This window comes from Phascolarctos cinereus, unplaced genomic scaffold, assembly GCF_003287225.1.
Source record: "Phascolarctos cinereus isolate Bilbo 61053 unplaced genomic scaffold, phaCin_HiC Scaffold_3;HRSCAF=262, whole genome shotgun sequence".
NCBI classification, from domain to species: Eukaryota; Metazoa; Chordata; class Mammalia; order Diprotodontia; family Phascolarctidae; genus Phascolarctos; species Phascolarctos cinereus.
This window is the reverse complement of record NW_027555736.1, coordinates 98,665,779-98,679,121: the sequence shown is the minus strand read 5'-3', so window position 1 is coordinate 98,679,121 and position 13,343 is coordinate 98,665,779. Positions and strand designations below refer to the sequence as shown.

Here is a 13,343-nt window from a genome sequence, read left to right as displayed (position 1 = left end):
TTTAGCAAATAAATCAATCGAGGCTACAACACTACCAACAAAATGCTTTAAACAATGAAAACTGCCAACAATCACTAAGAGGTGAAACTAACATCCCATCTAATCTAGACCGCATACAGCTACCACAGAGACTTCTAATAATGAGGGATCCCACAAAAAGGGGCATGTCCCTCAGAAAGAAAAAAAAAAAGAACCTTGCAAAATATTTGAAACTAAAAAAAGTGTTTTAGTAAACATGGGGGGCTAAGGGTAAATGGCTTACTAAAAGTCAACAAAAAGACTAATCTTCTTACTTCAGTGGCTGCTTTGACCATCTCAAGTTGACCTTTGTGAATCTGAACACTCCAAAAGAAGCTGTTGAAAAGTTTTAGTAGCACCCATCCAGTCAGCCTAGGAGAAAACAAAATGCTAAGATGCTCCTCTGCTCAAATGTCACTCACCACCAGCTTAGCAGCTATTTGTAATTAAAACTATCTGCAAACAACTGGATTGACATAATGGTCAATGAAACCCAGCATGTGTTCATTTATAGATTCATTAATTATAATGGGCATCACATTACCCTCATTTTTACCCCAAAAACCTGACCAGTAGCTCATTGCAAGTTATTGGCCTCCTGACTGGCCTTTTACTGTTCCTGCAGAACTCATTAATGTAGTATAGTTTATCAGCTAAAAAAGAATCAGCTTCAGTCATATGTGACTAGATTTTAATATAACTTAGATCTCAGAAGCAAATACCACCACAGTCAACTGAAATTTGAAGGAAACAAAATGATGAATCTAGTGTGTTCTTTGTTCATATACACCTGGCAAAACAGTTTGCTTAGAGAAATAGAAAAGAGGTTAGCAAGATAGTTGAGGTAAGAACACAAGTAGTAGTCATTCAACTAGGGTTTTTATAACATTTCAGAGAATATCCAAATATACTTATTGAGTCCTGAGGGAAAGGGGGATAGGATAAGCTACTGCTTGGAAATACACTGTAGCCTTATAATCTCTTTGACATCCATCCTCCCTCCTTTCTATTCTCACTACCATCATCTGTATGACACCATCCTGTCATACAGGCCCTTAATATCATTCACTTAATTACCAAGGAAGCCTTCTCTGAGTTGTCTGCATTTAGACTTTCCCCTTTACTAATCTTTTCTATGCTACTAAACTAATCTATTTAACCTTGGGTGAGTCATTTAACCTATTTGGCCTATTTCATCATCTTTAAATCAAGGACCAAACCGACCAAAAATATCTGTAAAATCCCTTCCAACTCTAAATGATCCTATAACCCAATGGTACCAAACTCAACTAGAAAGAGATCTATGGGCCATGTATTGACACGATTTTCTAAAATCACAAATTAACATTATCTATGTTGTATTGTATATTTATTTTATTAAGCATTTCCCAATTACATTTCAATCTGGTTCAAGCTACACTCGGGAAGATTAGAGTAGAGGTGCCAAACTTACAGCTAGCAAAACTCAGAGGAATGCAACACATATAGAAACATCTATAATGTTAAATGAACATTAGATCATTACAGACATAGGTGGGATTTCAGGAGGCAAAGATGGAAAGGAGGGCATTGATGGGGTAGGGAACACTGAAGGACTATATTAAGGTGATGGTAGTGAAAACAGAAAGGAAGGTAGATGGATGCAAAAGAGATTATAAGGATGCAATGTATTTTCATGTCATAGCTTATCGCCTTCTTTTACAACCTTATTTGTCAATACTACTCCCTTTACATTATAGCCAAACCGGACTACATGCTTTGTCCCTGACCTTTGTCCCTGTCCACAATCTCCCCCCCATCACTATGCTTCTGCTCACATTGCTCCCTATCCTTGAAATGCTCCATTCTTTATCTCTGCCTCCCAAAATACCATCTATGTCTGTAATGACCCAATGTTCCACCTAACATTACAGATGTTTCTGTAAGTGTGGCATCTCACTTCAAGACTGCAAATTTCTTTAGGATGGGAACTACATCTTCATCTCATCCTTGACAATGAGCGTATGTTCTATACGTTATAGGAACTTCAAACCCATTTCTTGATTCTGTTCTTACTAATTTTCTTGATTGCCATTACCTGATCATTGCTGGTGAGACGTTAGCGACCATTTCTTGAAGAATCTGCTTAGCTCTCTTCTTCACTTTGCTGATAGACTTCGATTGCTGCTGAGCAGAGCCATCTCCAGAACTCAATTCCAAAGCCACTTCATCAATTGCCTCCTGCACTCTGATTTGAAAAATGAAGACAATGTAACTACTTCTGGGCTGCTTTCTATATCCAAATTTCCTAAAGTATTCATTCACTTCACAGAGATGAAACAATATTCTGAATGTTTTTAAAGGGAATAACACTCCTTCTAGAGCAACGGAAAGAATGACATTCCAGGTAGAACTTCTAAAGCTGTCAAGTAACAACCAAAGATTCTAAAAGCTCTAATTTAGGTCAAAGCAACAAGCAGAATTGTTAAACAATCTAGGAAAAAAGTCTGAAGGAACAAAGAAAAGAAATGACTATATTCAAGAATATGTACCAGAGGGGTCTAAAGGCAGCAATGAGAAAATCTTTGACTTCTCTTTCTGAAAGGCTACTTTGCCTCTAATTTATAACTCTTTTAGGTGGCACGTGGAAAAAATGCTGGATTTAGAGTCAGCAAGACCAGAGATCAAATCCTGTCTCAGAAACTTCTAGCTATAGGACCTTGGACAAGTCACATAACTTCCCTTGGCCTCAGTTTCCTCTTCTGCAAAACAGAAATAATAATAGCATCAACCTCCCAGGAATTTTGTGACAATCAGGTGAAATAACATGTCAAAGTGCTTAGCAAACCTTACTGAGCAATATAAATGCTAATGTTTAGCAAACCTTATTGATCAATATTATCCTTACCACACCGATAGTATCCATTAAAATTAATGTGTTTTTTTCATCATAAACATTTTATCATTGTTAATCTAAATGTGAGATCGTCCACAATAATATTGTTCAATAACTAAGTGGACATCCTACAAAAGAACTAAATTGCATCAATCTGACATTCTCACTTTAAATGAAACTCAAAGCTGCAGCTAAATGGAAGGATGGCTCACAGATTTTCCCTGCTGAAGCAATCAACTAACAAACATTCATTAGGCACCTGCTATCTGCCAGGCACTGGGGTAACACAGACAAAAGTTTCTGCCTTTGAGAAACTTACAATATAGCCAGGAGAAAAAACAGGTACACAAATGGATCTATGCAAATGAAACAAAAGATAATTTGGAGAAAAGGTACTAGTGTGGCGTGCGGCAGACAGAGGAATCATTAGAGGCTTTATGCAGAAGATGGCATGAGAATTGAGCTTTGAAAAGGAGTAAGGGATTTTAAGAGGAGAAGCTTCCAGGCACAGTGAATGGACAATTTCAAGACTTTTGAGAGTGACAGAATGTCATTGTACACAAAAACAAGACTGATATGTAGTAAGGCTAGAAGCAGAGTTAAAGTTAGGCTGTAAAAAGCTTAAAATGCTAAAGAGTTTATATTTCATCCTTAAAGGATCCCCCCTCCACCCCCTCAGTATACTCAGTAAGGAAGTGATGTAATAAGAGCTGTATTTAAAGAGAACACAGCTCTTTAACTTTGTGGAGGATGGATAAGAATGGAAAGTTTGAGGCAGGAAGACTAATTAGACCTTCCACCTGCATCAACCATCTGCATCCTACAAGCAGAGTTGACAGGGGACTAAATTAAGGTGGTAGTTATACAGGGGAGAGAAGAAGATGGATACAGGAGATGTCATGGAGGTAAAAAGGACAAGATTTAGCAATAACTGGATATGTGGGGTGAGAGAGAGTGAGGCATCAAGGACAACACTGAGTTGCAAACCTGGGTGACTAGAAGGATGGTGGTACCCCTAATAGGAATAGAAAGATTCAGAAAAGGTGTGAGCTTGAAAGAAAAGAAAATTAATTCTTTTAGGAAATGTTGACTCTAAGCTCTAAACAGGACATCCAGGTGGAAATGTAATAGGTTATGTGAGACTGGAACACAGGAAAGGATTTAGGACTAGATACAGAAATTTAGGAATCATCACCAGAGATGATATTTAAACTCATATAAGCTGATGAGTTCACTGAGAGAAATTAGAGAGAAAAGATAAAAAAAGGACGTCAGCAGAGTTGGTTTTATCATGTTCCCAAAAGCAACAAGAAACACCATAACCCAAGACACCGGGTTAATCTGGTGTTGCAATGTTTATAATAAACATTTTCAAAAAGACAATGAAAATAACTGTAGCTTGTCTGCTACAAAGGATAAAAAGGTAGAGAAATTCTGTGAAAAACTCAACAAGACCTGTCAATTAAATTAACATATACACTGATTCTGAGTAACTTCATGACTTCAACATGAAAGTAGAAATAGGCAAGGATAATGGAAAATGTTGGAAGTTATGGATCAGTTGTAAAGAATGAGAGGCCAAAGACATGTAAATTACAAACACAAACACTTTCTTCAAAAAAGTAAATTGATGGGTATGGAAATCTGTCTTACCCTAGAGGAAAATAGGGGGAGAAGGGGACAAGAGAGCAGGGGGATGATAGAGAGGAGGGCAGATTGGGAAAGGACGTAATCAGAAGTAAATACTTCTCAGGAGGGACAGGGTCAAAAGAAAGAATAGAATAAACGGGAAGGCAGGATAGGATTAAGGGAAATAGAGTTAGTTTTTCACAACATGTCTACTATGGAAGTGTTTTGCATAACTGCACATGTACAATCTATATTGAGTTGCTTGCCTTTTCAATGAGGGTGGGTGGGGAGGGAGGAAGGGAGAAAATTTGAAACCCAAAGTTTTAAAAACATATGTTTAAAAAAAAAGTTTTCACATGCTACTGGGAAATAAAAGATCAAATGTTATTAAAAAAAAAAAGGCACAGCAAGTGTCATATAGTATCACAAAAAACTTAAATCAGTTATACCTAAGACAAAGAATGACTCACTAATAATATAAAAAAGTCATTCTTGCCCCAGCTGTTTGTTGTAGTCAATCCAACAAATTGTCAGAGTCAAGTTCAAAATAAAAAACTAGAATAAAAATGAGATATTTATAAATATGATGTATAATTTGAAAAGTAACATCCTATAAAAATGTGCATACCCTTTGACCCAGCAATACCACTTTTAGGGCTATATCCCAAAGAGATCACAGAAATGGGAAAAGGACCTACACGTACAAAAATATTTACAGTAGCTCTTTTCATGGTGGCAAAGAATTGGAAATTGAGAGGATGCCCATCAATCGGGGAATGGCTGAGCAAGTTGTGGTATATGAATGTAATGGAATACTACTGTGCTATAACAAATGATGAACAGGCTGACTTCAGAAAAACCTGGAAAGACTTGAATGGTCTGATGCTGAGTAAAGTGAGCAGAACCAAGAGAACGTTGTACACAATAACAGCCACATTGTGCGATGACTAATATTGATAACCTTAACCCTTCCCAGCAATACAAGGATCTAAGACATCTCCAAAAGCCTCATGATGAAAAATGCTATCCACATCCAAAGAAAGAACTATGGAGTTTGAATGCAGATCGAAGCATACTATTTGCTATTTTTTTTTCTTCGGTTGAGTTTTGTTTCCTCTTTCTGGTAGTTCCTCCTATTGGTTCTAATTCTCACTTACAACATCACTAATGTGAAAATTTGTTTAATAGGAATGTGTACGTATAGCCTGTATCAGACTGTGCACCGTCTTGGGGAGGGTGGTGGGGAGGGAGAGAAAAATTTTAAACTCAAAAGCACATGGAAGTGGTTGTTGATAAATCAAAATAAATTAATTAAAAAAAGATATCTTAAAAAAAAGAAAAGTAACATCCTAACATTTAAACAAGCTACTGATGACCAAAAAAAAATGGCATATGAACAAAAAGACATCAACACTTGCTATAATTATTTTATGCAGAAACTCTGCAGATGTAAATCAATTGCTATAATGAAGACACCAAAATGGTGAAAAAACTGCATTAGTCAACTAACAAGTGACTTCATTGAAAAGTGAAGAGATAATGGCAATCAAGGAAAACACTTGTTTAGAATACAGACTTGCCAAATAGAACAAAGAAAGGCAGTTGTGAATAAAAACAGTTTGAAGGAAGCTTAGAAAGACACCCTAACCAAGGACATTACAAGAACAAAGGGGAAGAAAGGAGAGGGAACAAGCATTTATTAAGTTTCTGCGATGTGCCAGGCACTGTGCTAAGTGTTTTACAAGTATTATCACATTTGATCCTCACAACAATCCTGGGAGGTAAATGCTATCATTTTCCCCATTTTACAATTGAGGATACTAAAGTAGCCAGAAGTGAAGTTAACTTGCCAAGAGTCATACAGCTAATTAAGTGTCTGAGGCAAAATTTGAACTCCGGTCTTCCTGATTCCAGGCCCAAAGCCCCATCCACTGTGACAACTAGCTGCCTTTAAAAAGCTAAAGACACTTAAAGATGAAACTGGATAGTGATATAAGATGGAAAAGATCTACAAAAATGTTTTTAACACACACTTGTCATCATCAAGCATTGTGGCGTCACCACATTTAGACTCTAACATCACAGTCCTGGGATGTACTTACAAAGGTAGCAAAAATGGCAACGAAGAGAAAGATGAGAAAAGAAACAGAACCAGACTACACGTGCATAGAGAAAGCAATGCAACTGGAAGGGCATTGATAGGTCAATTTTTCAAGATAAATGAAGAAGGGGGAGACAACCAAAAATCTAGGATCTTTTTATTTGGATAGATAAGACACAATTGGAAGGCACACCAATAACTGACCAATATGCCTACTTTCCCATATAAAATATTTCCCATAAAAAATAATTTACACAGCATTAAGGAAATTCTTACTGAAGCTATCAAAAGAGAGCTAGCAGGCTTTCACAAGCAGTATTCCACCGCAAACCCAATATCTATCATCATCAAATTGACTAAAAGATATAGAGAAGCAAGAGCCCATCATACATATAGTCTTGTGAACTATAAAAAAGTATAAGTTAAGCAAAAGCCTGCCTTAGAGGTTCTCCTTCAGTAAAGTGTCTCCCATGCATACCTCAAAATTATTTATGATTCCTTAAAAAATATAAGAGAAATACCTTGATTGACAAGCCTCTGATTACTATTATCAGGCAAAACACAAAACAGAGACATAACTTTGACAAAGATCTTTACCACAATCATGGGGAAACAGCACAGTCAAAATTATGGAAGGATTCCGTATAAATGGTGAAGTACTTCAATACTCCAGATGCTCCTGTTTGTGGATGACATTATGCAGATTGCATCAGGACTAAGAACACTGTAGAGCCTCCTGGATGAGATCCATGACCACTCACATGAGTCTGGCCTAACAATCTACCCAGGAAAAGCCAAGAGATGAAGAATGTCTATTTCTAAACTATGATATGCATTGCAATAAACAAGCTATAGAATTTTTCCAATGGCTGTGTGTGCATATGCATTTCTTGGACAAGCACTGCAAATAAACAATGAATTAGACCCAAAAACCAAGTGAGTGGGCGGGACTGCCTTCTGGAAACCGCAAAATTCTTTTAATGGCCCTGAGACCCAAAATTCTTTTAATGGCCCATCTTTTTAATATAAATATTGTTTCTGGTGCTGTATGCCTGAGGCATGGAAGACTCATCTCCAAAAACCCAAGAACAAGCATCCAGAGCGCAACAGAAAGGTATCTGGTGGGTTAAACAGGTATACAAAACATTAGAAATGGAATTACAAAGGAGAAGTGAAGGATGACATCAAAGAAATGTATTCAGCAAAAAAGACAAGCTGGCAAGAGCTGGGATAACCAATGATAGGCCCATGTCAGCCACAGATATCTTTGCAATGTTAACAGCAAGGAAGGTCCCCAGCCTGTTGAATGGACCCTCTGTAATGAACTTAGGGAAAAACAGACAGGAGTTACACAGGATGGGAATGACTGCATTCTGCACTTATTAGAGGGGATCTTTTTGAGTACTAGAGTATTTTTTAAATTACCATAAAATGAAATCCAAATTGTTTTTAAATTGCAAAGCAGAGAGAAGCATGGTAAAGTGGATAGAGAGCAAAAAGACCAAAGTCATGCCTCACATCTAACAGAAATTGGTTGTGTGACCCTGGCCAAATCCCTTAAGCTTCTGCCACCCAAGGCAACCTTCTAGCATCATCAATTAGTGGATAGTCGATGGTCAGCATTTGTAGAGGGAGCTTCCTTAGAGGTCCCTGCACCAAAAGATGTAGCTGGCTCTACCTTCCAAAAAAGGAGAGCAGCAATGGAAGTATATAGTCCACAGATTTATAAGTCCATTCTATTTACTCAAAGGGAAAGTCCACTGACCCAAGGAGCAAGCTCCTTAAATTGCTTCTAAATTCTTATTTGGATTACTGTTACATTTAATGTAGGAAACAATGGAAAACGGCTTAATTTTTTAAAATAAATGGCACCATTAACAATCCTATGAGAGCTCTGCTAAGTCAGTAGTTTTAAATTTTCATAGTGATTTTAGTGGACAGCCAGACTTATCAGGCCTGGCTGGTTAGTGACTACAAAATGACAAAATCCAAAAGGAACAAACTACACTAAAAAAAAAGTCTATTACTCTATATTTCAATACAAAAAGCATATAACATTTACTAACTCTGATAACTCAACTCCTATCCTCCAGATCTTGAAGAATGAATTACAAACTGAAAATGCATTCATTATCTCACATTACTGTTATGACAACACTTTCCAGGAAACACACATCTCCTAAACCAACTTATTTCTGTGGTATTTGTGAAACATATAATTAATAATTTGCAATTCTAGCATTCTGTTCTGCATGTTTACTGTTCCTCAAAGAATCTACTTTACCCTCTATCTGTATTTTCTAAGGATGTTTTACAAAACTTTAACAAAGTAAAAAAAAAACTTGGGAAATGCTGCTCTATAGAAGTTGGAATGGTATAGAAATTTTTTCTCCCCTCACCTCTTACTGTTCAATACATTTTCAGCCACATTGGTGGCAAACATGCCTTTGTGAACATCCCGCTCTTGAATAAAAAGTACGTATGAAAGGCGTCTTGCAAGCCATCCTCTATGCCTGCAATATGAAAATAGTCAGGTATTCTGTTAACATCTAAAACAAATTATTTTAATCATTTTGGTTTTTCATCTTCCCCCCCCAAGTCCTTTCTGTAAAAGTAAGCTTAATTCTAATATTCATTTAAATTTTCCACCTAGATCTGTAATAGTTATAACAGCAATCTAATATCTACAATAGTTATCCAAGGGCAAGAAATTATGCTATCAATAGTTATGCCAATTTTCTCAAGGGCTCACAACTAAAATTTAAAGTAAGTACTCATTTATACCAGGGATTCTTAACTTTTTTTCATCATGGACCCTTTTGGTAGTCTGGTACAGCCCACAGATACCTTCACAGATTCATGTTTTTAAACACATAAAATAAAATACATAGAATTTCAAAGGAAACTAATTATACTGAAAAACAGCTATGCATATTTCTTTTAAAGCTTATGGACCCCAGGTTAAAAATAAAAAACTGATTTATGTAGTTTTCCCTTTTCCTCTACCAAATAACAACCACCAAAATGCCACAAAATTTAAAAGTTTTCACTTTCAAGGAACTTACTAAGCCCATAATATGCAATACAATTCATTAGGAAAAAAAAAGAAATTATCTTTATTATTTCGAGGCATCTGCTTTTAAATGAGTCTGGCTGAGCACATGATCATTCAAAGATATATCATTAGCAGTGTAGTCTAGAATCTTGTCTCTATGTTTCCAAACTGTCAATAACACATTCTGTTAATCTTCATAACAATTAACATTGAAAACAGTTACTATTTTTCTCACTATTTATAAATCTATACTGAAATATGTAGTAGAACACATGAAATAACTCAGTTCTACGATAATAAAACCCACTTTCCTCATCACTCCATCCTAAAATTTTTTCACTGCCTTCTCTTCCTTTCAAAAGCTTTTTGACACCATCCCAAGCCTCTGAAAAGTAAGCATTACAAAAATACAAAATATTCTTCTTTCAGAGTACACTTCTCTATTATTAGTGGAATATCATTACAAGGTACAAAGTACAGTCATGCTATGAAATTCCTAGGCAATTAAATTCCAAAGGGAGGAAAGTATAATCTGCCAGGTTATTATGTGCACCTGATGGAAAAATAAAGTTGTTATGGTTTATTTTACGCTTTGTCTAGACATTACAAAAAAAACTTGTTATCTAGCCAAGTGTTAAGCAATGTACTTAGGCAGCTGATGCCCACTAGGAGCTAAATACCCTGATATTTCTTAGACAATGGTTTAATGATTCTATTTCTTAGAGCGACTCCATCTAGATATAATTGCACAATTTGCACAGTATTATAAATAAAACGCCCAAATATCAGTATATGCTTGCAACACTTATATAAATGAGATTCCTTTTCTTGGGAACTCAATCTTAATTGCTTCTATTAAAAATCAGATGATTTTATGCATATACATACATACATACATACATACATACATATTTCTTAAGGAAGGTGGAGAGGCCTAAGAAGGAAAACAACATTTCCCAACAAAATACTGATTTAACTTTATCACTTGAATATGAGAATTAAATTCTCCTAAGACAGCTAAGCAAGCATCCAGTTTTTGCTAATATGAAGAGCTACTATAGAAAGTGACTCAACAGTATGACCTCACATTGGCTTTTCACAGGCAGTGAAGTAGCGCGCTGAATAGAAGTCCAGGCCTGGAGTCATGCAGACCTGAGTTCAAATTCAACCCCAAACACTAGCTGTGTGACCCTAGCAAGTCATTTAACATCTGCTTGACTCAGTTTCCTCAACTGTAACATGGAGATCATAATAATAGCACCTACCTCATAAGTTTAAGGATTAAATGAGGTAATATTTACAAAGTGCCTAGCACACAGGAGACACTTTAAAAAATGCTCCCTCCCTTGCTTCAAAGAATTTCAACTATTTTTCAGTATGTTTCACCAACCGTTTACTCTCATCCCAAGTTTTAGCTAATAAAAAAATAAGAGTAGCTGAATGGGTCTATTTTATCTGCTGATGTCTTTTCCCCAAGCCCTGTTTTCTCACTCTTCCACTGTCATCAAATTTTTGCACAAACAAAGCTCCTTTTTTCTTACTCCAACATTTTGAATCATTTCCTTAAGTCCACAAGCTTGCTCCCATTTGATTTGAATTTGGAAGCAATCATTCCAAGAGCCACCTTACTCAAATGATAGATTATCACTTTGTATTCCACTAAAAAGTAAATAAATTTTAATAATTTATTTAAGTAAAAATATTCATCCTAGAACACAACACCAAAACAATATATCAAGCTTCCCTGGAGAAAAAAAATAACACATTTTCGATAGGAAACTAATATATGAGCAAATTAAGCATAAAACTTTAAGTAATACGTGGTACATTAATATCTGGTCTATTAAGTAATATCATGGTACACTTCATAATTACAGCAGCAATAACAATTGGTCCCTTACATGACTAGTTTTTTCTCCACAAAAAGTCTGTCCCACCAAAAGCCTCCTCATTTTAATTAACTGCCAGGAAGTAACAATTAACTAAGGTTTGGTAACTGATTATTTTGATAGCTGGATTAAGTTTGAAACAAATATAATTATGTATTTTCTTAAAGTGACACTTTACCTTGTATGAGTTTCATTGATATAGATAACATTCCTCAGTCCTAAGGAAGGGATACTTGGGTTGAAAAACTTGTCCTATGGAAGAAAAATTGAGACACCCCACAAAAAAGTTTAGAAAGTTCTACGTAAACCTCAATATTTTTCCATGACAATAAAAATAGGAAATTCAAGGTTACAAGGGTAAAAAGAGCACTATTTCTATTAACAGGTAGTATTTCTTCTCAAAAAATATACTTTGATTTTCAGAGGAAGAAATTAAAGCTATCTATAGTCATGAAAAAGTGCTCTAAATCACTACTGATTAGAGAAATGCAAATCAAAATGACTATGAGGTACCACATCACACCTATCAGATTTGCCAACATGACAAAACAAGTAAATGATAAATGTTGGAGAAGATGTGGGAAAATCGGAACACTAATGCATTGTTGGTGGAATTGTGAACTGATCCAACCATTTTGGAGAGCAATTTGGAACATGCCCAAAGAGCTATAAAATTGTGCATACCCTGTGATCCAGCAAAACCACTTCTAGGTCTGTATCCCAAAGAGATCATAAAAACAGGAAAAGGAGGGCAGCTAGGTGGTGCAGTGGATAGAGCACCAGCCCTGAAGTCAGGAGGACCTGAGCTCAAATCCGACCTCAGACCAAACATTTGACACTTACTAGCGGTGTAACCCTGGGCAAGTCACTTTACCCCAACTGCCTAAAAAATAAAAAAATTTAAAAGCAAAACAGGAAAAGGACCCACATGTACAAAAATATTTACAGCAGCTCTTTTTGTGGTGACAAAGAATTGGAAATTAAAGGGATATCCATCAATAAGGGAATGGCTGAACAAGGTGACGTATACGAATGTAATGGAATACTATTGAAATGTAAGAAATGATGAGCATACAGACTTCAGAAAAACCTGGAAAGACTTATACGAACTGAGGCTGATGAGCAGAACCAGGAGAACATTATACACAGCAACAGCCACATTGTGCTGAGGACTGACTTTGATAGACTTAGCTCTTCTCAGTAATACAAGGATCTAAGATAATTCCAAAAGACTCACAATGGAAAATGCTATCCACAACCACAGAAAGAACTTTGGAGTCTGAATGCAGATAGATGCATACTATTTGCTCTCCTTTTCTTTTGTTGTTTTGTTTTGTTTCTTCTTTCTCGAGGTTCCTCCCATTAGTTCTAATTCTTCTTTAGATCATGACTAATGTGAAAATGTGTTTAATATGAATGTATAAATGGAGCCTATATCAGACTGCACGCTGTCTTAGAGAGGGGGGAAGGAGGAGGGGGAGAAAATTTAAAACTCAAAATCTTATGGAAGTGAATGTTGAAAACTAAAAATAAATAAATTACATAATTACACCCACACATACACACTCTGGAATTATTTTTATTTTGCAAACAAGGAAACTGAGACAGAGAAGTTAAGAGATTTGCCTAAATCCTCATGGTAAATGAACTGTGTCTCAAAGACCTGACTCTTACCATTATGCCATACTGCTCCTCTTTCATTAACTTAAATCGATCTTTGAAAAGTTACCTGCTTTGAACGTTACCTCCTTTTAAAGGGAAAAGGAATTACATACT

The 13,343-nt window shown here is 36.0% G+C and overlaps 1 protein-coding gene across 3 annotated transcripts in view; it reads right to left on the bottom strand.

Moving 5' to 3' along the window:
• GPAM (glycerol-3-phosphate acyltransferase, mitochondrial) overlaps window positions 1-13,343 on the bottom strand; it is a 69,970-nt gene that overhangs the window by 23,296 nt on the left and 33,331 nt on the right. For all 3 annotated transcript variants that reach the window (XM_020988017.1, XM_078151054.1, XM_020988016.2), the window contains exons 5-8: window positions 11,746-11,819; window positions 9,023-9,136; window positions 2,096-2,245; window positions 294-390 (exon numbers count right to left, since the gene is read on the bottom strand). In XM_020988017.1, coding sequence (XP_020843676.1) covers window positions 294-390; window positions 2,096-2,245; window positions 9,023-9,136; window positions 11,746-11,819 — 435 coding nt within the window. The remainder of the gene's footprint in view (window positions 1-293; window positions 391-2,095; window positions 2,246-9,022; window positions 9,137-11,745; window positions 11,820-13,343) is intronic.